Here is a 22,708-nt window from a genome sequence, read left to right on the forward strand (position 1 = left end):
CACTGATGATGTATTTTGGACAAAAAAAAGTTACATAAGCCCCTTTCACACAGATTCCGAAAAATACACGGATAAAGTCATAGATACACATAAAGGCTAGATGTCTTACGGCGGAGTCTCTAACGGCATCACCCGGTGGCCATCTTGCCACAGGGAAGCTTTCTGTAAGGTGAGTGATCTGCACGAACACAAATCCTCTTATCTCGCTGAAATCTTGACGGATTTACAAACGGTTTGGTTTCTTACAAACGTTATTAATGTGGCTATAATTCTGGATGCTTGAACATGTTGAAATATGTAATATTATAATTATTCATAAGTACGCAGTGTCATAACTACATATCTGACGTTTATAACGTATATAACAAACCAACCCGTTTGAAAATCGGTAGAAAATTTAGCAAGTTATGGTTATTTAAAAAGTACATGCACCATTAAAACAATGTTACGTGTGAGCGTCTAAAGTTTGATTATGAGCTGCGATTTCTCTCTCGAGAAACCACACTTGTGCATTTTTTTCTGATTCGATCATAATCTAGTGCATTACGTACCGTTTCACTAGCTGGCGAACGATCCCGGCTTCAGCGCCATCATTATGACACGGCATTGATTACGGCTTTTGTTCACACAGCGCGCGTTCCGGGACTGAACACGGCAATGTTACTAGGTCCCCAACCCGGCATCAATCCCGGGTCGTGTTTGCGTTCACACAGAAGGCGTTCTGGCAATTTCCCGGGATCAACGCGCTGTGTGAAAGGGGCTATAGTGCCTACCTTTAAATATCATCTTACTAAAACATATTATTGGGAGATAGCTTGAAAAATGATATTATACTGTATGCATTTTATGGAAGTAGTCTGCTGTACTGTTGGCTCTTGATGACGTGCTAGCCGAGGTTTGCAGCCTTTCGTTTAAGAAGAACCCCTAGTTGAAACCCACAGTGCATCATGTGAAAGCATGGGAAGCCCCTGAGGCTGTGCCCTGGATTTCCATCAGCTTTAGCCGGTGTGAAATGCACTCCAGTGTAACGTATGTGACAGGACAGATTAAAGACTGCGGAACACAGATTCATCAATCATCCAACAAACATTAGCATCAGCTGTGTTTCTGCTCTAATGCCTCGTGTGTTTCCAAAACCTACAGTTTTTTAGTCATTTAGGCCAAGCGCTGTTATAGACAGAATATTCAAAATATTCATAAACACGCGCACATCCACACAGTCTGCCTAAATGCTTTTCATTAAAGTTTAAAATGGTCTGATGGGAAGTAATTATGACAGAATCAGACATAATCAGCTGTTTTCAGACCAAAATGCTCAGAGCATCTGCTAGCGAGCAGACACATTTTATCATAGTCATTCTCTTTTTGTCTGTCATTTACTATTATCTTGTTGCTTTGAAGAGCTTTTCTACTATTGTTTGACATTCGAATGAATCAGCAGAGATGATGTTCAATAATGATGTGCTTGAATGTGTGCATTTCTAAACAGTTATCATTCAGGGAGGAGCGTCTTGGATCGCAGAAAGAGTTTTTAAATGTCACATAAATGGCAGGGCAGTGGTCTCTGAGCCCTGTAGAGAGTGTTATGTTAGAGGCCCTGCCACAGTGACTTGTGCTCAACCAAATCATATACAATCTTACGAAACACGCTTTACTCATTCTGAATAGATTAAAGCATTCTTTGAAACAAAGCAGTAACATACAACATAGTGTGTTGTTGTATTCTTAAGCACTTTTTCTGATTGAAAAAAAGAAAGAAAAAAACCCTGCTATGTGTTCTGTGCTAGACTAATTTAGGAGAGAAGTGTTGATTGTGTTTTAAGAAGTATTAGACAAGGTTTTCCTCTTTCTACAGTAGAAAATGATTTCGCTTGTTACTGAGACACTTTTATGGAGCCTTGCTCAAAGGAATTTTAATTGCAAATGGAAGTAATAGAAACAAGTGTCCTTATCTTCTTATGCTGTAATTTCAGGGATATCTCAGCTTTGAGCGTGTCTGGCCCTGTCCACACTAATACGTTTTCGTTTGAAAACGCATCCTTTTGTGTCCGTTTTGGCCTTCTGTCCACACTGAGACGGCGTTTTTGTCAACCAAGACGTTTTTTTTAAAAACGCTCTCCAAAGTGTGTAAATTTGAAAACTACATTTTCACGTAGTGTGGACTATGGAAACGGAGGTATTCTAAAGCGATGATGCAGTTTTAGTCATGAGACACATATTGAACCGATAGATATCGATGTTTATACCGGTATTGTGCCTGTGCTGTTCACTTACACACTGTTGCTAAATATGTTTCTTTGTACACTCTTCATATCACAGTTCTGCAAAGATGACAGAAAATTCACTCACATTTGCTGTCCTGCCGCAAAACATGAGAGGAGTTGCGTTTTAGACCAAACATATAATGGTGACTGAGTGTGCTAAATAAGGCATGGTCCCCTGAACTGCCGGTGCCGCCCTGGCTTCCTGCACTGCCGGCGCCGATCACGCCATGCCACGGCCCAGGTCCGCCCCCACCATGCCACGGCCCAGGTCCGCCCATACCATGCCACGGCCCAGGTCCGCCCAGGATCCTGTAGACCACTTTTTGTAAGGCTTTGTTCATGTTGTCATGCCACGCCATGTTTTTGTTATGTTTAATCTTGTTCGTAAATAAAGTGCACTTGGGTTCTATCTTCAAAATTGGCTTCAGTGGATCACTTTACACAAAACCAGACACTGAAAAAACAGGAAGGCCAGAAAAAAACTTTTTTTTTTTTTTTTACCTTTATTCATCTATAATTTAATGTGTTTCACTGTTATAGTGTCACTGTAATAATTTGGGAAGCCTATTGGTTAGAGTCAGATTATTACCCCAAAGTTTGCGGGATCGATTCTCAATACCAGCAGGAAAATGACTATGGGTTACCATACTATCACGTCACAGTCTAATATAGATAGGCCTACTCTGCAGTAAACTCTCCCTCATTATTCAATGAATTAAACATTATTTTTTAAAAATACACATGAATAAGAAATGATTGGAGATATGTTCATTTTCAGTAATTAGCCCAGCAGATGAAGTGCTAAATTTGATTAGCACATGATTAACAGTATCCACTCGCTTTTCATTTAGGTTGTCCCTCTTCTCGAACGGACCATCTTCTGTTTAACGGACCATTTCAAGAATGACAACAGGCCGTTGCGTGGCTGTATATCACACAATGGCCTGCCATTTTAAACAATGGAGCATTTAGTAGGCCTACATAGCGAGCAGCTAATTATTCTGGTTGATGCTTTCCAAGAGGTGTATTAATGTCCTCTTTCTAAATGGATACATCTAATACTTCACCTCAATGAAGTGAAGCCAACATTAACATTTATAGAGGATGAGGGGAGGAAAGAGATGGGATAACCAAACTGTCATAAATTAGCTTGGAGAATAAGGGGAATTTGTTTACTCATTATTGCAGATATGCTCTTTAAGCCCAAAATATGTTCTTTTGCTTGGTCACTGGTAGGCTAACACTAGTGTGCTCTATTCTAAATGCAAAACACTAGTGCTCTGTCACTATTCTACATAGGCTAATATTGTGCTCTGCTATTCTATACGTTGAATGCTATTAGGCTTTGCGCTATTCTACTGTACATGTAAGAACACGTCTGTGATCTGTCACTGTCTGTAAATGAAACACAATTGCGCTCTCTATTCTTCGTGTGAAGAACACATGCTCTGCCACTATTCTGAAAATAGAACACTATTCTCCTGCCACACGTTTTCATTTGAATTAGCAGCACCTAAAATGGGCAGAGCACCAAATGTGAATGTGCACAGCATGTGCACTACTCTAAAACCCTACGTTTAACTTTATTTAGTTGAAATCTATCACTCTGATTGATAAGTCAAACCTTATCAAACCTATTTGTTCTCTGGGGATAAAATGTTATCCTTGCAGATAATACCATAATCAACCAAGAGCTCTGCAAAACAATTCCCTCTGTCGTTCTTACCAGAAATTATTATTATTTTAAGGCAAGTAATGTTTTATTTATTTATCGTGGGCTTATAGCGACCCACAGTGGTGACATTCTGAAATACACAGACGCACAGTAAACATGAAAACTGGGTTTTTATGTTTTATGGGACCATTCCATAGACATTATGATTTTTATACTGTACAAACTGTATATTCTAACCCTACCCCTAAACCTACCAATCACAGAAAACTTTATGCTTTTTTAACATTTTCAAAATACCTTAATTTCGTATGATTTAGCTACTGTTTTCCTCGTGGCGGGGACCAAAAAAGATTTCGGATATTACCATCTTTGTGGGGATATTTTATCCCCCAAAGGGTTTACCTGAACCAAACAGATGTTTTTTAGTGAAGATATTGCATATACTTCCATTGATTTATGTCAGGTTAATGGTATTTTGTATGGCCTAACTCAATTCTACCCCGAAACCTACATCAATAACTTTAATAATTTAAATAGGCTAAATACATGTTTTGTCCGATTATGCCCTTTTAGAGTAACAGTCTGTTGTCATTAAATATTTAATATCTAAGTGAGGACATTTGTCCCGCACACATAGGTTATGATTAAAAAAAGCAGGCGGTGACGGTCACACAAACTGAAACTAGCCTAGTCTATTTTTGGGGGAGGTTTTTCCAACCGCTGTAGCATATTACACATAGGTTTAATTGGGGGTTGTTTTTTGTAATACGCAAGTTAGCAATAGCACATTTTTTATTTCCTTCCCAAATCAAGTTAAAAAAAATATTCACAAATTAGCCCAGTTAACTAAAATATTTTTGAAAGTTTTTAGACGATGTGTGTTTGAAAAGTCGCTTTGCAAATAAAATATTTTATTTTTACTTGATGGTGCATTTCATTGTCCATTCATATATCTTTTTTATCCTCATGAATACAATTGATATATATTGATCAAACCTAATAATATTCATTAACAATGTTATTGTTTACATTTGGCAGATACTTTTATATCAAGCAAGTACATTGTGTTCACTGGGAAACATTAACTCATGATGACCTTAGCTATGGGACATTTCACGTTTGTAGTCAGAGGCAGAGGTGAGAAATTATGACGATGTCTATGGCGTAAATGCTACGCAATTTCCGTGAGTGGGATCGAGATTCTCAAGCGCTCGCTCTCCCAGCTCGCTTCATCATCACACAAGTAGATGTCTGTTATGCTGTTCAAGAAAAGTTGGCTCAGATAGTTAGAAGGTTTTTGTGTAGATTCTATATCTGCCAGGACAGCACGCGCAACACGGTCACAGGTGAAGGAAACACCGGTGCTGTCCCGAAACATTTCATCCAATTATCTTGTAAAGGTGATCAGCGAACTTTTCCTATGTTTGAAACAATCGCAGTGAACATGACGAGTTTGAAGGCGTTTAGCGAGCCATATGGTAAGTAAATCTGCGTGATCTTTACTAAACTTTCTTTGTTCCTGGAGAAAACATGTGCTTTATACCGGAGTGGCAAAGTGATGGACGCTTGTTTTGTTTTGTTTTTCTCGGTCTTTAAGTAGCCTAGGCTACTTGGTTTCCGTTTTTCTAATTAATGCAGTAGCAAACGATGAATAGGCTGGCTAGCCTACTACAAGAACTAAGGTCTTCAGTTGTTTTGTAAACATAAATAGACAGCTGCATTTGCAGTTAGGATAAATAAATATATATATATGTGTGTGTGTGTGTGTGTGTGTGTGTGTGTGTGTGTGTGTGTGTGTGTGTGTGTGTGTGTGTGTAAGGACGCATCAAGTGCAACTCAGGTGGACTTTATCTTGCTGCTGCAGCTGTAGTCTATGGTGTGATTTCAGCTATATACGAACGCCGTGTTTAATTTTCAGTTATTTGTTTGTTTGAGTTAGTAAAACTTGCTGCTTTGATTTTTGAAAGGCTTTTCTTCTTTGTATGTATAGAGGTGACCGGGTTTATGCAGTGTTTGTGTTGCTTCTGCTAGTGTATGGGTGGCCATGCAGAAGAAGATCTGTGCAGAGGGTTTGCCCTGCAGGATTACATTATGATGTGGTTTACATTTTATCTGTTCAAGTGCATCCCGAGCAAGCAGCTACACGCTCTCTGCATTCCCTGGCTGAGCAGAAACACTCATGAATAGATGCAGGCTGCACAGGTTTGGATTCGTCTTACTGACTGGGGCTAAATGTTGCACCTGTATATAGATCTGTCCATGAGTTTTAGTGTATCTCTCTACAGCTGCGAAGAATGAAACGCACTGTATTGTGAATGAGTCAAATATTTGTAGCACATACTGATATCAAAACATTTTGCTTAAGCTTTTTTATTATTAATATTATTATTATTAGTGGTGGGTATTTTTGGTGGTGGGGCAGAAGAAGTAAAAATATCTTTCCAGAGATAACATCAGCTCAAGGTGCTAGGCACTCTTTCCGGTTTGATGCTTGGGGACATCAGAGTTTGTTTCTTGTTTTTTCCCTGCATGCACTTTAAGCATTTCACTTCTGAAAGCCAACATCCTGTTTCAGCTGATGGTATTTCCTAGAAAATACCCTTTATATTGCATACTCAAGTTTTCAATGACCATTTTTAGGAACATCTTTAATTCCTCTGAATTGCGTCTGCCTGTCTTCCGTGTGAACGCACACAACATTGTCTGGTACAACTGTGGTTGTCTGGTGTAGGCGACACTGGGGGTGTGATAACCAGTCTACGTGATCGATCTTTTCCCTCACCAACCTTAGGAAACAGACAGGCAGTTTTTTCTCTCTGAAGTTGTCTCTCTACTGTCCCTTTAGCATAACTGTATAATGGAAGTTACATTTTATTATGTTTTATCTTGAAAACGAGACAAATGATAAAAGTAAAAAAATGCTTTAGATAGGCCTACTTATTTTGCAGGAACTTGGACTATTCCAAGTGCCTATTGTTGACCTAATGCTGTCATCACTTCAGGGCTAGCATCACTCTGGATCAGTGTTGGAGAAAGTTACTTTTGAAAGTAATGCATTACAATATTGCGTTACTTCCTAAAAAACCCTTTCCATGAAAGTGCATTTTATTAATAAGTCTCAACCCCAGCCAATTATTCACTTTATGAATTATTCACTTTATATAGAAAGTGAATTATAAAATCTACTTCAAAATGTTCTGATAACGGTATATAACGGTCATCATTTATTTTCCCTTGTGCCCCATAGGTAGTTGGGGGGAAAAAAACGTGTTAAATAAGGTGTTTTTTTAAATGAGTAAACTAAGTAATCTAACATCTTTTATTATCATTGCAACTCGTTGGTTATGTGGTGATGCGCTATTATTGCAGGGCAAATGAATTGTAATATTACTTTAATAAAAGTAGCCTAATAATAATCACCAGATCAAGATTGGGCTAAGCCGGGCCTCAAGAAAGGGGAGGGGCTTATCCAGACCAAAGGATTAGAGAAGTCCTGCATGTCACCAGAGGAAACTGTCATTTCACAGGTTAAAAATAGAACGCCTGCATGGATAAATCGTTCACAATAAGATCAATAACATACTTTTATATAATATGTAGGATGAATTTTATTTCATGATTACTTAAACTCTTCAAATATAGTACAAACACAATTCGTCATCCCCCCCCCCCCCCCCCCCCCAGACATTAAAATGAAGCAATTTCTTGACTGCACAAAGCTAATCAATATTTAATAAGGCAAGCACCATTCAAACTTTGGTTAGTTGTCTGTTGTTTCTACTTGCTGTAGCATTCAAGCTCAGCGTTGTTTTGGCACAGCAAATTGTGGCGATCACATTAAATGGCATCATCATTGTCTCTGTGCCATGAAAGCAGAGATATGTTTGAATCTGCAACATGCTAGCGGTGCCACTGAATTACACATGCACAGTGGCTTACACAAACTCACACGCGTCTCTCACACTTCCTTCCTCTCACAGTCACGTAGTCATTTTACTAGCAATCCTCTGTTTCTTTATGCTGTTTGTTGGTTCCGTAATTGTCATACAGCTTCTGAGGAGTGTTTGTGATCTTATCTGCTACTGCTCGACTTTTTGGAAACCGGCAAGTCTTGTATAGTGAAGGAGCTTTTTTTTGGTGTATTCTTTTCGTCTTTGAAAATTAGATATTTAACTGATGATTTTGGAACCCGACGTGTGGATTTGTTTAAAGTTTCTCTTTAAATAGAAAATGATCAAATGCCATCGCACTGGGCACATTTTGTTCTTGCATATCATCACCGTTTATTCAATACCGCATATTCAACCTGTACCTTTTCTTTTGTGCCAAGTATTTATAGCACAAATTCTGCATATTAATCTTCACAAATGGAAAATGGGTTGTTGTTCAGTGTGATGTATGCAACACTGACGCAACAATGTTGATGTGATGTGGTGTTTGACCTTTGGGATTTTTGCAGGGAGAGTGGCTTCTGAACCGGTGGAGGACACTGACCCCAGCACCTTCATTACAGAAATGGTATGTTTTTTTTTTATATTTCAAAAACAAACCGTAGATATTTTTTGTAAAGTAAAGGTCATACTTTACTCTTAGCATATTTGGGTGGAATGTTATGGATTGATGACGTTGGGTAATACCCACTGCACTGACACATCAGTCGAATCATATGTGATGTTTAGTTTTGGTTTGTTATGACAGACTACATGAGTTGTAAACATTGTCGTCTTTCATATTGTGATCAAATGCCACTGATTATGTAGGTTAGACATGATTTTCATACATGATATCAAAGTAGCATTGGATGGGAGGAGCGGGTTTGAAACCTACTCTTCCCTTGTTGTGTGACGCCCTCAGAGGTTTGTTCTAGCATGTTCTCTGCTCATTTATCCACACTTCTGAAAGTTTAATCCCCCCCCCCCCCCCTTCACTGTACGCACCTCCTCTCTTCAAATGTGTCCCAGCATGTAGAAAGAGAAACAAAGGTGTATTGTTTACCTCTAAGGCCTTTATTAGATGTGAGTTTGACCTCTGGGGGTCTTTGCTGATGTTTTCTTTTCTTTTTTTCAGTCTCTACGGTCAAACTACCCTGTTCAGGTCACCGATCCACAAGGTATCAGAGGTATTTATTGTTTATTTATATTGTTGCTGCTTCTGTCATACACTGAATGTTATTTCCGGTCTGCTTATTGAAGCAATTCTGCTGATCTCAGGTCAGGTATTGAGAATGGTGACCTTTTTAAGCAGCCTCCACACTTTCCATATAATCATGTTCAATTATAACTTTTAATGGTTAATAAAAATCAGCAGATTTATTGATAGAAATGTGACTTCTGATTCTCTACAGATCCTGTAACCCTACAGCTCAGCTCTCTTCCCCCTGGTTATCTGACGTCAGCGGTGGGCCGAATACGACAGGTGAGTCATGTGATCTTTTAGTTGCCTGAGATCATTTCTCTGCATATATTTGGGTCGGATCACTTTCTATCATTATTTGCATTAAGTCAATTCTGACAACATCCTTATTTATAGATGCAAACTACACTGTGTGGTGTACTGATTCTTGAGCAGTTGTATGATGTGGGCTGTGTAAGCAATGTGGTTTTTGTGTAAATGTCAAAGGCTACATTTTATTCCACTTGTGCAGTTGTTCCCCCTACTTCTTGTTTCATATGTTTCAGTTGAGTTTTCTTTAGGGGTGTGGGTTCACTTGTTCTGTACCCCTTATTTTAATGTATTTGTGCCAAGTCTGATAATAGATCCTTCTTTTTATACATAAGCCTTAACAACTATTCTTTATCACTCAGCCTGTGGAAAATGACGTGACAGAATTTATTCCATCGGCTTCTGTTTCATCAGGTATGTATCGATGGTAGAAAATTAGTTTTTTATGCTACAAGTGATCACAATATATACAGTGTAAAAAATTTGTTGTTTAAGAAATTATTATTTAAAAGTCCAGTAGGCCTATGTACTATTTTTGTTGTTGTTGTTCAAAATGTACCTGTGAGCAAGTACAACATTAATCTATATTCCAAATCATGTTTTTTATCTTATCCTGAATCACTACGGTACACCTATATGTTTATATTCAGACTATTTTAGACCGTGCAGGACAACAAACAACTGCTTCGGAGTAGGCCAGTACCTGTGTGACTCGTCATATAAATAAACTGAGAGAAATAGCGCCGGCTACCATGTTCTTCCACAAGGCACAAATCGGGTTTTTTTGCGCCAAAATCTACATAGTGTACCTTTTAAATGCCCCCTTGGGGTGAAAATCAAGCTTTTGATGTTGTTTATATGTCTTAATGTCTTATGTTTTAATATGCTTTAAGACAAAACATGTGCAAATTCATAAGTCAACACCATTGCTGAGTATTTTCTCCTTAAAACTGCAGTGAAACAAAGACAGTCTCAAAAACGTGGTTTGAAATCGCTGTTGTTTCTGACGTCACAAACTACCTTTTAACCAATCACGTCAACGTGATCATCCACGAGTGGATCTCTGAGCTGTGTGAGTGAGTGGAGGCGGGGCTAATTTGCACATTCATAGAACCGCATTTACTAAATGAGGCATGTGTGTAGAGTTAAAATCAAGTTATCTTAATGCATGAAGATTTTTTTTTCAAGAATTGTTTTTTTTAAATATGTAATTTTGGTGATCAAAGATGAGTTTTAAGGGATCAAATTATTGACTTCAGGGGGACTTTAAAGATTAGCTTTAAGTGAGCGTTAGATGATGGCAAAGGTAAATCTAAATTGATTCAAGCAAATGAGCACAAACTATTTGCAGATTAATTAAAAAAAATCTCTAAAATCTGCTGATATGGTATTGTTACAATGTACATTTCCTGTGTAGTAATCTACTGTTTGTGTATCACATTCACACTAAAGTTTCAACAATGAATTCAGAATTCTGTAGAAATACTTTACTGAACTGAAATCGTGCATCAAAAATATTTAAAGATTACTTTAGATATTATATATAATATAATGGTAACACTTTACAATAGGTCTCATTTGGTAACATTAGTAAATGCATTGGTTAACATGAACTAACAGTGAGAAATATATTTTTTAAAGCATTTATTTATTATTGTTACTGTATGTAAAAATATAGTTGTTATGCATTAATTAATGTTAATAAATGCAACTTGATTTTAGAAATACATTAGTAATGTTGAAATTAGCATTGTCTTTTTTTAATAAATACTGTAGAAATATTGTTAATTGTAGTTCATGTTAACTAATATAGATATAAGTATTGTTACTGTTGAATTAAAATGTTGGATGTATCCCATAATGTCTGCTTTTCTTTCCCCACTCTCTAGACTTTAGTAAAGAACATAAGTCCTGTAAGGAGTGTTTGTGTTCTGCCCCTCCACCCAAAATCAGTGACCTGATGAACGACGAAGACCTTCTGTACACCCTAAGGCTGAAGCTGGATCCAACTCACTGCACTGTCAAAAACTGGAAGAACTTTGCAAGCCGCTGGGGGATGAGCTACGACGAGCTCACGCTTCTAGAGCAGCGCACACACGGCGCCACCTACCAGAGTCCCACTCAAGAGTTCCTCCTGCGCTACAACCAGAAACCCGTCACGGAGCTCACCGAACTTTGCCAGCTTTACCAGCGCATCGACGTGCTACGATTGCTCCAGAGGTGGTTGGAGAACGACTGGCCCTCGCGCTGGCAGAAGGCCCGTTAGCTGGGACTTAATAATAACTGGACCTTAATGAATGAAACGTGTTCGTAGAATCTGAAATTCATGACTGCAGGGATGGACAGCAGGTCAGAACACGCACTACTGAACAGTGGTGGTACAAAGACTGTTTACAAGGTTGTACACTGGACTTAGTTTATTTTGAACTTTTGCCTGGTTTCATCACCCCAAGTGTCACAGATTGGTTCACATCTTTGAAATATAGATATTAGCTATGCAATTGAAGGGTGATCAACAAATATAAGCAGTGGCACCTCAGCACTTAAGGAGGAAATGGAAAGACCACTCAGGTGTGACTACACGTCTGGAAATTCTCTGTCAAGCCAGTCATACACTGTTTAATTTATTTTTAATACAAACCGCCATCTGTGTGTTGTGCCACTGTTGGTGGTTTTATGAAGTGTCCTTAGGAACATTTGTGATGTTGAGTCATTTGAGATGGTCTCTCACCTTTAGTCTTGCCTGCATTCTAGTAATGGCCTATGAATCAATCACAAATGAGTGAGTGGCTGGTCAGGACACAAAAACTAAATCTCCTTCATTTCAGCTGTAGTTCAGCTTCCTATTGCAATAAGGCATTTAAAATCCCAGGGAAATATGAGATTAGAGGTATCTCATCATTTTGATTGATGCCAAATCACATATATATTACAGCTATTTTGCAGTTGATTGAAAAAAAGATGTTTAACCTTGGGATTGATTTAATTAAATATATAGTCCTAGCTACAGGTATGAGGTACAAGATGGTGTGCTTTGATTATTGGCCTTTGTCTGTAAACCATTTGTTGAGTTGAATGCAAGATGTAAGAAAAGTTTTACTGGCTATTTACGGTACACTAACATTCGTTCTGCTCGTGTTCCATGAATGAGACTCATTCTGTAGGGAGGGTTTGTGAAGATTCAAAATTTAGATTTAAGTATCATATGAAACATTTAATGATATATATTCAAATTCCCATTGCACTGCTTACTGAGCACTTGAATTTAGTATCACGGTTGGTATGAATGGCACTTAAATAATTTTTCGCCCTATTATTTGGAGTCTTTAAGAAAGATTTAGAATGTCTCTGAGAAAGGAGCAGTAAAATAGCAGTATAACTGCAGAGAACCATGGATCCGGAAGTTGATGGAACTTCAAACGGTCTGAGCTGTTTTAAAAAATGTGATAGTTCAAAAAATGCAGCTGGTTGCAGTTGCAGAAAATGATGGTCAAATATCAATCACAATGCAGGTAATAGGGTAGGTTTTGACAACATTACCTCTTCTAAACAAGATTCTTTGTCTTCTTTAAAAAGTGTTTGGTTTTGTGCTCTGTACTCTACCTAGCTTTTAATTTCCAGTGTCTGAATTTTAAAGCCACATCTGTTTGTGTGCATCAGAGGTTCTCTGTAAAAAAATAAAACATTTATATTCACAGTATCTAAATATTTGTTAAAATTATGTTTGTCAATGGGTACACATTTTATTTTTATTTTTTCAACTATTGGCATAGTTGATGTCAGAAGTGGTGAAAAACTAAACAAATAATTGTAGATGTTTTACTGCTGTACTGCATCCATTTTTCATATCCTTAGAGGATTTTTTTTTAAAGTTTATATTTAAGGCATCCCGCATAACAGTGTAACATAATCAAATCTGAATTAAGCATTAACATGAATTAGCCATGTGTTGTTCATATGATAAACTTTATTAAAGTATTTTAAGAGAATTGTGCCTCTTGTAAATATGGTAGGCACATGGTTAATTAAAAAGACAGAATGCCACAATGTTTTTGTGGTTTTTAATAGACGTAAGAAGTGGACTTGTTTGGTGTTTTTTCCTCCAATTTTCAATGCTGATAAATAAAATGATAAAACTGTAATTGAAAGAGGTGTAAACAAAAGACATATATATATATATATATATATATATATATATATATATATATATATATATATATATATTAGATAATAATACATACATACATGCATACATACATACATACATACTACAAAAACAGTGGCAAAATAGACAAATTATAGATTCAGTGTATTTATTTATTTTTCTTTCATCGTCTTGGTAATATATTGAGACGATACAATCGTTAAACATTTAAAGAGATTATTATACAATTATGTATATAACTGAATATAAAAATAATTACATCTGACAAAATTATTTAATGCTTCTCCATTAATACTCTTCCCATTTTTAAAGTAAACAGTTGGGTTTTTTTTTTTTTTTTTTTTTTTTTTTCATATTTTACATATCCATTAACTAAATGCAGTGGATATGGAACCACATTAATAAGGTTTTACTTGAAGTTTAATCTGATGACAAACCAAGCATGTTGTTCAAGCTGAGGGTCATCTTGGCATCATCTTCCTTGCTAGTAGTATCAACTACCGGATAGTCCTTATCAGCATCAGGCTTTGTGACTTTAAATGTTCCTCTACTCACTTTTGTGGGGCTGCTTGGTTCTGGAGATATGCTGGAATCTGGGCTTGTGGTACGTGAATTAGACAACCTCAGCCTTTCCAGGATATCTACAGCGACTGTCTGTTCATTGACCCCAACAGATGGAGATGAAGCTTTCAGATTTGTCTTGACTGACGAGACCGAGGCAGCCTCGTCAGTAATGTTTTTCGTAGGGTCAGTATTGTGGTCATCTGCTCTACTGTATTCTTTCAAGATATCGTCAATGTTGCTGTCTGGCAAGCTGTGAATCCTGAACATAGGTACACCTTTGGGGAATTTTATTTCTGAAGTGGCACCATCTACTTCTTGTGCTTTAAAGTTTATATCCTCATTCTTTGATTTGGGCCATTTGAAGGGCCATTTTATCCCACGTTTGGAGCCCTCAGCTTCAGCATTGATGCCTGGAACATCTACATCAACCCCAGCATTTGGTAAACTCATGTCAACATCAGGAGTACCAATCCCAGGTGCAGATAGGTTTAGATCAGGCCCACTTAGATCAGCAGCTATGTCAATATCAGGCGACTTGACGTTTGGACCAGACGAGTTCAAGTTTTTGAATGTTGGGAGCTTCAGTTTTCCTTTGGGAGTATTAATGTCAACATCTGCAGTGGGAAGCTTTATATCAGTATCTGGGACTTTCACATCTGTATCAACTGTTGGAGATGAGAGGCTGAGATCAGGAGCTTCTGCATTAAAGTCAATCCCAGGACTCTTCATTTTAGGACCAGAAAGGTCAACTTTTGGTTTCTTAATTGTAATCAGTTTCAGCTTTCCAGATGGAGCCTTTAAGTCTGGGGAATTGACATCTACACTGGGAATACTGACTTCAGCTTTTGGCAAAGTTGCATTTACATCAGGCACACTGATCTCAGCTTTGGAAAGATTTAGGTCAGCACCAAGTGCATTTAATTTTCCTTCAAGTTTGGGAACCGAGATATCTAGATCTGCGTTAGGATCCAGCTCAGGCCCTTTTACTTTTGGCTCAGACAGATTCAGTTTTGGCAAATTGAAATGTGGCATCTTAAATTTTCCAGATGTGGCATTAATGTCAACGTCTGGGACTTTTAGGTTCACATCTGGTCCTTCAAGCTCTGCTTTTGGCAAGTTTATGTCTACATGTGAAGTGGGAAGATTTGGTGACTTTAGATTTCCCCCAATGTTCGCAGTTGGAGCTTTTAAGTTGGCTTTTGGCAAACCAAAGTCTAAAGAGGGAGCAGAAATGTCACCTTCAACTTTAAGTGTGGAAAGACTAAGATCAGGTGTTTTAACATCTACATTAGGCTCTTTGAGTTCTGCTGTAGGGATGTTGACATCTACATCAGGTGCATCTAATTTTGGTGTTTTAACCCGAGGTTCAGAAAAACCAAACTTGGGAAACTTCAAGTGAGGTAGCTTGATTTTGCCAGAGGGGGCATCAATGTCTATTTTAGGAGCATTTAAGTCAATGTCCGGGGCATTGAGATCTACATTTGGACTTTTGAAATTAGCATCTGGCAAGTTCAGATCCACATCTGAAGCATTTAATTTGCCCTCCACTTTGGGTGCTGAAAGACTGAGATCTGGAGCTTTCAAGTCTAGGTCCGGTGCTTGGAGATCTGCCTGTGCATTGAGGTCTACATCTGGACCTTTCATTTTTGGCCCAGATAGATTAATTTTAGGCATTTTAACATGTGGCATCTTTATCTTTCCAGACGGACCTTCAATGTCAATATCTGGTGCCTGCACATCAACAGCTGGAGTTTTAATGTCTAGATCCGGTGCAGATAGGTTGAGGTTTGGTGCTTGGAGATCTGCCTGTGCATTGAGGTCTACATCTGGACCTTTCATTTTTGGCCCAGATAGATTAATTTTAGGCATTTTAAAATGCGGCTTCTTTAGCTTTCCAGATGGAGCTTCAATGTCAATATCTGGTGCCTGCACATCAACAGCTGGAGTTTTAATGTCTAGATCCGGTGCAGTTAGGTTGAGGTTTGGTGCTTGGAGATCTGCCTGTGCATTGAGGTCTACATCTGGACCTTTCATTTTTGACCCAGATAGATTCATTTTAGGCAGATTAACATGCGGCATCTTTAGCTTTCCAGACGGACCTTCAATGTCAATATCTGGTGCCTGCGCATCAACAGCTGGAGTTTTAATGTCTAGATCTGGTGCAGATAGGTTGAGGTTTGGTGCTTGGAGATCTGCCTGTGCATTGAGGTCTACATCTGGACCTTTCATTTTTGGCCCAGATAGATTAATTTTAGGCATTTTAAAATGCGGCTTCTTTAGCTTTCCAGACGGACCTTCAATGTCAATATCTGGTGCCTGCACATCAACAGCTGGAGTTTTAATGTCTAGATCCGGTGCAGTTAGGTTGAGGTTTGGTGCTTGGAGATCTGCCTGTGTATTGAGGTCTACATCTGGACCTTTCATTTTTGGCCCAGATAGATTTATTTTAGGCATTTTAAAATGCGGCTTCTTTAGCTTTCCAGATGGAGCTTCAATGTCAATATCTGGTGCCTGCACATCAACAGCTGGAGTTTTAATGTCTAGATCCGGTGCAGATAGGTTGAGGTTTGGTGCTTGGAGATCTGCCTGTGCATTGAGGTCTACATCTGGACCTTTCATTTTTGGCCCAGATAGATTAATTTTAGGCATTTTAAAATACGGCTTCTTTAGCTTTCCAGACTGACCTTCAATGTCAATATCTGGTGCCTGCACATCAACAGCTGGAGTTTTAATGTCTAGATCCGGTGCAGTTAGGTTGAGGTTTGGTGCTTGGAGATCTGCCTGTGCATTGAGGTCTACATCTGGACCTTTCATTTTTGGCCCAGATAGATTTATTTTAGGCATTTTAAAATGCGGCTTCTTTAGCTTTCCAGATGGACCTTCAATGTCAATATCTGGTGCCTGCACATCAACAGCTGGAGTTTTAATGTCTAGATCCGGTGCAGATAGGTTGAGGTTTGGTGCTTGGAGATCTGCCTGTGCATTGAGGTCTACATCTGGACCTTTCATTTTTGGCCCAGATAGATTTATTTTAGGCATTTTAAAATGCGGCTTCTTTAGCTTTCCAGATGGACCTTCAATGTCAATATCTGGTGCCTGCACATCAACAGCTGGAGTTTTAATGTCTAGATCCGGTGCAGATAGGTTGAGGTTTGGTGCTTGGAGATCTGCCTGTGCATTGAGGTCTACATCTGGACCTTTCATTTTTGGCCCAGATAGATTTATTTTAGGCATTTTAAAATGCGGCTTCTTTAGCTTTCCAGACGGACCTTCAATGTCAATATCTGGTGCCTGCACATCAACAGCTGGAGTTTTAATGTCTAGATCCGGTGCAGATAGGTTGAGGTTTGGTGCCTTGACATCTAGATTCGGTCCTTCCAGTTCAGCTTTTGGCAGATTCATATCTACCCTAGGAGCCGACATGTTCAAGTCTGGTGCTTGTATCCCTGCATTTAGATCTGGAGTTTTCAATTTTGATTTATGGAAGTTTAGCTTTTTCATTTTAAAAGTTGAGACCTTGGGCTTTGCAGGTTGAGCATCTATATCAGGTGCGTTTACATTAACATCTGTGTTTGTATCTATCTTTGGTGCTGAGAGACTCAAATCAGGTGTTGATACATTAGCATCTAAGCCAAACTGAGGTGTTTTAACCTTTTGTTTCTTAAATTTTGGAAACTTTTTTTTGCCAAAGGAAGCATCGACATCAGGAGTTTGAATATCTAAGTCTGGAGCTTCAAGATTGGCTCTTGGCATATCAAAGTCCACATTTGGTGCACTGACATCTGCATTTAATTTTGGGGCAGAAAGCGCAAGATTTGGTGTATTTAGATTTGCATCAACACTTGTCTCTGGTACTTTTACTTTTTTAGTTTTTGATTTCCTAAATTTGGGAAATTTAAACTTGCCAGAGCGAGGTTCAATATTTACTTTTGGTGTTTCAATGTCAAGGTTTGGACCACTGAGCTCAGTTTTTGCCAAGGTCATGTCTACTTCAGGGGTGTTAATTTCTCCATTAATCTTTGGGGCTGACAGGCTTACCTTAGGGTTTTTTAGGTCCGCGTTTATATCTGGGGTGGTTAAATTCACATCACCATCAAGCTTTGGTTTTTTACCATGTAAATTTAAGGTGGGCATTTTGAACTTGGATGTTTTGGTCTTCAATTCAGGTTTATCCACATTAACAGAAACACCCGGAGTGTTTAGACTAGGGGTGGAGACACTGACATCAGGTGCTTCTAAAGTGCCATCCAGATCTGCTCCATCGAGATTTGGTGCAGACATGTCAAAAGTTGGCATTTTGAACCCTGGGCGGCTGAAGTTTGGTGTGGCATTCTTTAGATCAATCTGTGGCATTTCTGCATTTACTGTTGGGGTTGAGATGCCACCCTTGAGGCTAGGGGCATTTATCTGTCCATTCAGTCCATTAACCTGAACACCTGGTGCTTGAAGTCCTGCCTCACTGTTCAACCGGAGATCACCAAGGGACTAAAGAGGAAGAAGAGATAAAGACATGATGAGACCTGTTTAGCTTCTATTTTTTTTTTTTTTTTTTTTTTTATTCACAAAATTGCTTACCACTCCTGCTTTTAGGTCATTTGTTGTCTTGAGTTCAAGGTTGTTGTCATAGGGCTCAAGGATTTTGATCAGTTTTTGCACATCATCTTCACTGAGATGGTCCAGATGAATTGTTGCAGAAACAAGCTGATGTCCTGGAAGAAACAAAAAAAGAGGATAAGGTATGTTACAGAGTCTATGAAGTTTGCTTGTATGATTGAGGCAACATATTTGGATACATGCTCATGTGAGTTATTTACCTTTCTGCAGGTTAATTGCTGGCTTTGTGATTCCTGTGACGACGGCCCCTCCTATCTCTGTGCCCTCCAGAGTTACACTCTTTGTTTCTCCATTCTACACATGAACAAGGTGACTTACTACCATATATTAAAGTGTTTTGTTTATAATCTCATTAATACACTTAATATTATATGCTTCAGGAAAAAAAAAAAACATTTTACTCTGCTATGGCAAGGATGTAATCAAAGGTAAAATGAATGTGTGAAATGTAATTAAAGGTGCTGTAAACGATTGTTAGCCATGCTGAAACAAACTTCCAGCAGACTTAACCATTTACTCAACCACTTCTTAATGGCTATCAGACTACATCTGTCAGGTAATAGGGATAATATTGCACCTTTAAATTGCTATTTCGAAGACAGAGTAGGCTACTTACCATCATGTCTTCACTCCTTTAAATACAACTGGACATGTCATAAAAAACAGTTTTCAGGAGATCTGTCAAAACAAAAACAACAAGACAATGTAAGCATTTGGGAATGTGAGCGAGCATTCAATTGTTTTTTTTTTGTTTTTTTAATGTACATTTAAAATTTGCAAGGGAAATGACTGACAGGCCCACTGACCTAAAGTCATTCAACAAAGCATTTTATTTTAGTATTTTTAGGAACATAAATAGGAAGTACAGTGACTAATCGGAATTAGAATTTGAGGCTAGTTTCAGATCTCAGAGCAAGAGAACCCCCTGCTGATTCAGAACAAATCAGTTATTACACACAATTGTCATGACATCTCTATAAATGGGCATGAGTGTGCAGTTACTTCCTTGCTGCCTTTTTAACCCCTTCCCACACTCCTTTGGACACTTGTTGCATCTATATTGCATCATTTTCAGTAGCCTTACACATTGACTGGGAATAAAGATAATATGAAGCACCACTGTTACAGGTTTTTAAAAGATGAATTGTTTGATAGTTGCGTTTTTTTTTAATCAATATCAATTATTTGAATATTTACTAAAAAACAACAACAAACATTGCGCTTTGAAGAAGGGAAAGAGGAAGTGACAGTGAAAAGTTAGGAACCACCTTCAGTTTTTCCAACACAGAGACGTAATCGGCTGTAATGCAGTTCTAGTTAATCAGATGTTCAACAAGACTAGACCTCACCTCATAGTGAGTATGTGTTTGTTAAAAGGTTTATAAGATAGAAAGATACTTTTCCATGTTGTTTGCAAGCCACATTTCTTAAAGACAAGTTCTAAAAAAAATTTTTGCTCCCTTTGCCTTGTAAATTCAAAGGTCTGCAACCTGGCAGCCAATCACATGGGCTGTGACTTTTATGACATCATGGCATCTTCAGTCTCACACTAAGGTTTGGCTAACATCGCATAGGCTTGCAAAGTCTTTTTTTTTTATAAAGAATAATTGTCATAACCTTACATATGTGCAAAATATAGCATCTACAGGCCCAACTTTTCAGATTTCAGAGTGTAAAACACAGCTGGTCTAACCTCCTATAACTCAAAATAAAATGCATTTTAACCAGGTATTCTGTATATTTTGTATGTTTTTGTGTGCGTGTGGTTCTTGTCAGGAATGCTTCAGGAATGGATGGACTGTGGAGAATGAGGAGAACCCGTTTGTTCAGATGAAAGAAAGATGAGGAGATAAATACCAGGGGCCTGATGTATAAACCTTACGTATGCACAAAAAAAGCCATTGGAATGTGCGCACGCAATTTTCCACATAGACTACATATCAAGATATTTTATAGAAATAATTAACAATGTAATTTGACTGCACAAATGGAATTTATAGTCTTTATCTCATATTTTCCTAATGTCTTGTACGAACATGGTCACGTGGATGGGAATCAAGTTTGGTTTATTTATACAGCACCATTAAAACAGCAGCAGCTGACCAATGTGCTTTACAACATCAGATCAAATAAATACAAGCAAAAGCAGTAGAAAACTAATTTCACAAATAAAATCGGAGACAATTTTCAAACTAAATAGCAAAAGAAAATCTAAATACTAACTGAAGTCAAATACAAAAATCAGGGAACATTAAAAGCAATGAAAAAATAATGAGTTTTGAGCAACGATCTGTAATGTAGGAGCAAATCTAATGTGAACTGGTAACCTGTTCCAGAGTTTAGGGCCCACAACAGCAAAGGCACGTTCTCCTCTGTTTTAATCTGGCTCTGGGAACAGTGAGCAATCTATGACTACCGGAGCGAAGAGCTCGAGAAGGGTTATATAGGGATAGAAGTTCAGATAGATATGTGGGGGCTAAGTTGTTTAGGGACTTAAAAACAAAGACTAGGGTTTTAAACTTCACTCTAAACCGCACAGGCAGCCAATGCAATGATGCTAACACAGGAGTAATGTGAGTGAATTTACGGAGGCCCAATAAAAGTCTTGCTGGCGCATTTTGGACCAACTGGAAACGGGCCAAGGAAGAAGTGTTCATTCCACAAGAGTTACAGTAGTCTAAACGTGATAATATAAAAACATGAATTAAAACTATAGGCATTAGTTATGTATGGATATATGGTTATAGACGGGGTGGAGATGCATGTATACATTTTCCACTGACTGGGTTTTATATAGAAATTTTGCGCAGGTTCTGGCATACGCTTTATAAATCTGAAAACTTTTTGTGCAAACGCACACTTTTAAGATGAAATCTACGCAAAAGTTTTATACAAGAGGCCCCAGCAGGACCCTCTGCATCTCTTTTGCCTCCCCCCCCCCCCCCCCCTAAATGTCTGTTTTCCAATTTTATCTGATTTACCAATTTACCAAATTTATCTAAAGCACGTTATTCAGACTGTGATTGGAAGGGATATATGGTCTTGACAATTTAGTGAAGATTTTTAGTGTCAAGATCAGAATGATATAATTACTCAATAAAGCCTTGAGTTTAATCCGCAACGGGAATCGTCTAACGTGTCACCTTGCTTCTAAAAAAATTATGCTAAAAGGCCATTTTTGTTATCATAATATTATAATTATAGCCTGCACGTGATGCATGATGAATCAGTGCATAACAATGTTTCTCCTGTTCACATTTTTGTGAATGTTTTCAGTTTCTAAGCTATTAGTCACTAAAACCTCAATAGACTCACATTTATAACAACCTGAGCAAAACCCACAGCAAACACATATTAAAGGAGGTGCTTCAATATCAGAACAGTTTTAATATCTTTTCCATACTTGTTCTACATCTTGCAAGTAAGTGAATTTATCAGTTTCCATTAGAGGCAAAGATGCCTAAACACAAAAACATGATGCATGATGATAAATTACACTATGTTGTTCTTTCTGATTCTGTATGTTTTATATGAGCAGCAATGAACCGAACAGCGGAGAGTAAGCCACTTACCCAAAGTCGTTCATGTATCTGTAACCGCTAGTGTTGACACCTCTACACTCCAGGTGAATATGACTGTCATCCTCGCTGTCATGGGGTTTCCATCAGATAAATGCGTTTGGAGCCACCAAACAGGTTCTACAACATCAGCATGACAACCACACACACCGAAACTACAGATACAGAGAGTAAGTTTGAAAGGGATGCCTTGGATTGTATAAGTTTAGATGTAATTTTGTGGCATGATGCACTTAAATGTTCTTGTATGTTTTGAATCAATTGTGATGTTTTTAGGGGGTCTTTAGTTCAGACAGACTTGCCAAAGCAACAGTGATTTGATCAGATAGCCAGGAAATAATAAAATAATGCAGAAATGAAAAACCTGCATTTGTTAATGTCATATAATAGAAAATCTCATATTTGA

General features: G+C 38.1%; 2 protein-coding genes across 3 annotated transcripts; one reads left to right on the forward strand and one right to left on the reverse strand.

Moving 5' to 3' along the window:
- Positions 1-5,009: 5,009 nt before the first annotated feature.
- Positions 5,010-13,584, forward strand: edaradd (EDAR-associated death domain). Of its 2 annotated transcripts, none has more exons than XM_079632307.1 (6): positions 5,010-5,417; positions 8,399-8,457; positions 9,007-9,058; positions 9,284-9,354; positions 9,744-9,795; positions 11,271-13,584. In XM_079632307.1, exons 1-6 carry the CDS (start codon positions 5,108-5,110, stop codon positions 11,645-11,647), a joined length of 921 nt encoding a protein of 306 aa, XP_079488433.1. In that variant the 5' UTR covers positions 5,010-5,107; the 3' UTR covers positions 11,648-13,584. The 2 variants fall into 2 exon arrangements, with proteins under 2 accessions (XP_079488433.1, XP_079488434.1); XM_079632308.1 differs by having other exon boundaries at positions 5,013-5,417; positions 9,007-9,049.
- A 70-nt stretch (positions 13,585-13,654) lies between these two features.
- LOC307008963 (uncharacterized protein) lies at positions 13,655-22,380 on the reverse strand. The gene is made up of 5 exons (XM_079632306.1): positions 22,297-22,380; positions 19,341-19,402; positions 18,925-19,018; positions 18,686-18,819; positions 13,655-18,595 (listed from the first exon to the last, which is right to left on the reverse strand). The coding sequence occupies exons 2-5, from the start codon at positions 19,344-19,346 to the stop codon at positions 13,967-13,969; spliced, it is 4,863 nt and encodes a 1,620-aa protein (XP_079488432.1). The 5' UTR covers positions 19,347-19,402; positions 22,297-22,380; the 3' UTR covers positions 13,655-13,966.
- Positions 22,381-22,708: the final 328 nt, after the last annotated feature.

Source organism: Phoxinus phoxinus (genome assembly GCF_949152265.1).
Source record: "Phoxinus phoxinus genome assembly, chromosome: 13".
Classification (NCBI taxonomy): Eukaryota; Metazoa; Chordata; class Actinopteri; order Cypriniformes; family Leuciscidae; genus Phoxinus; species Phoxinus phoxinus.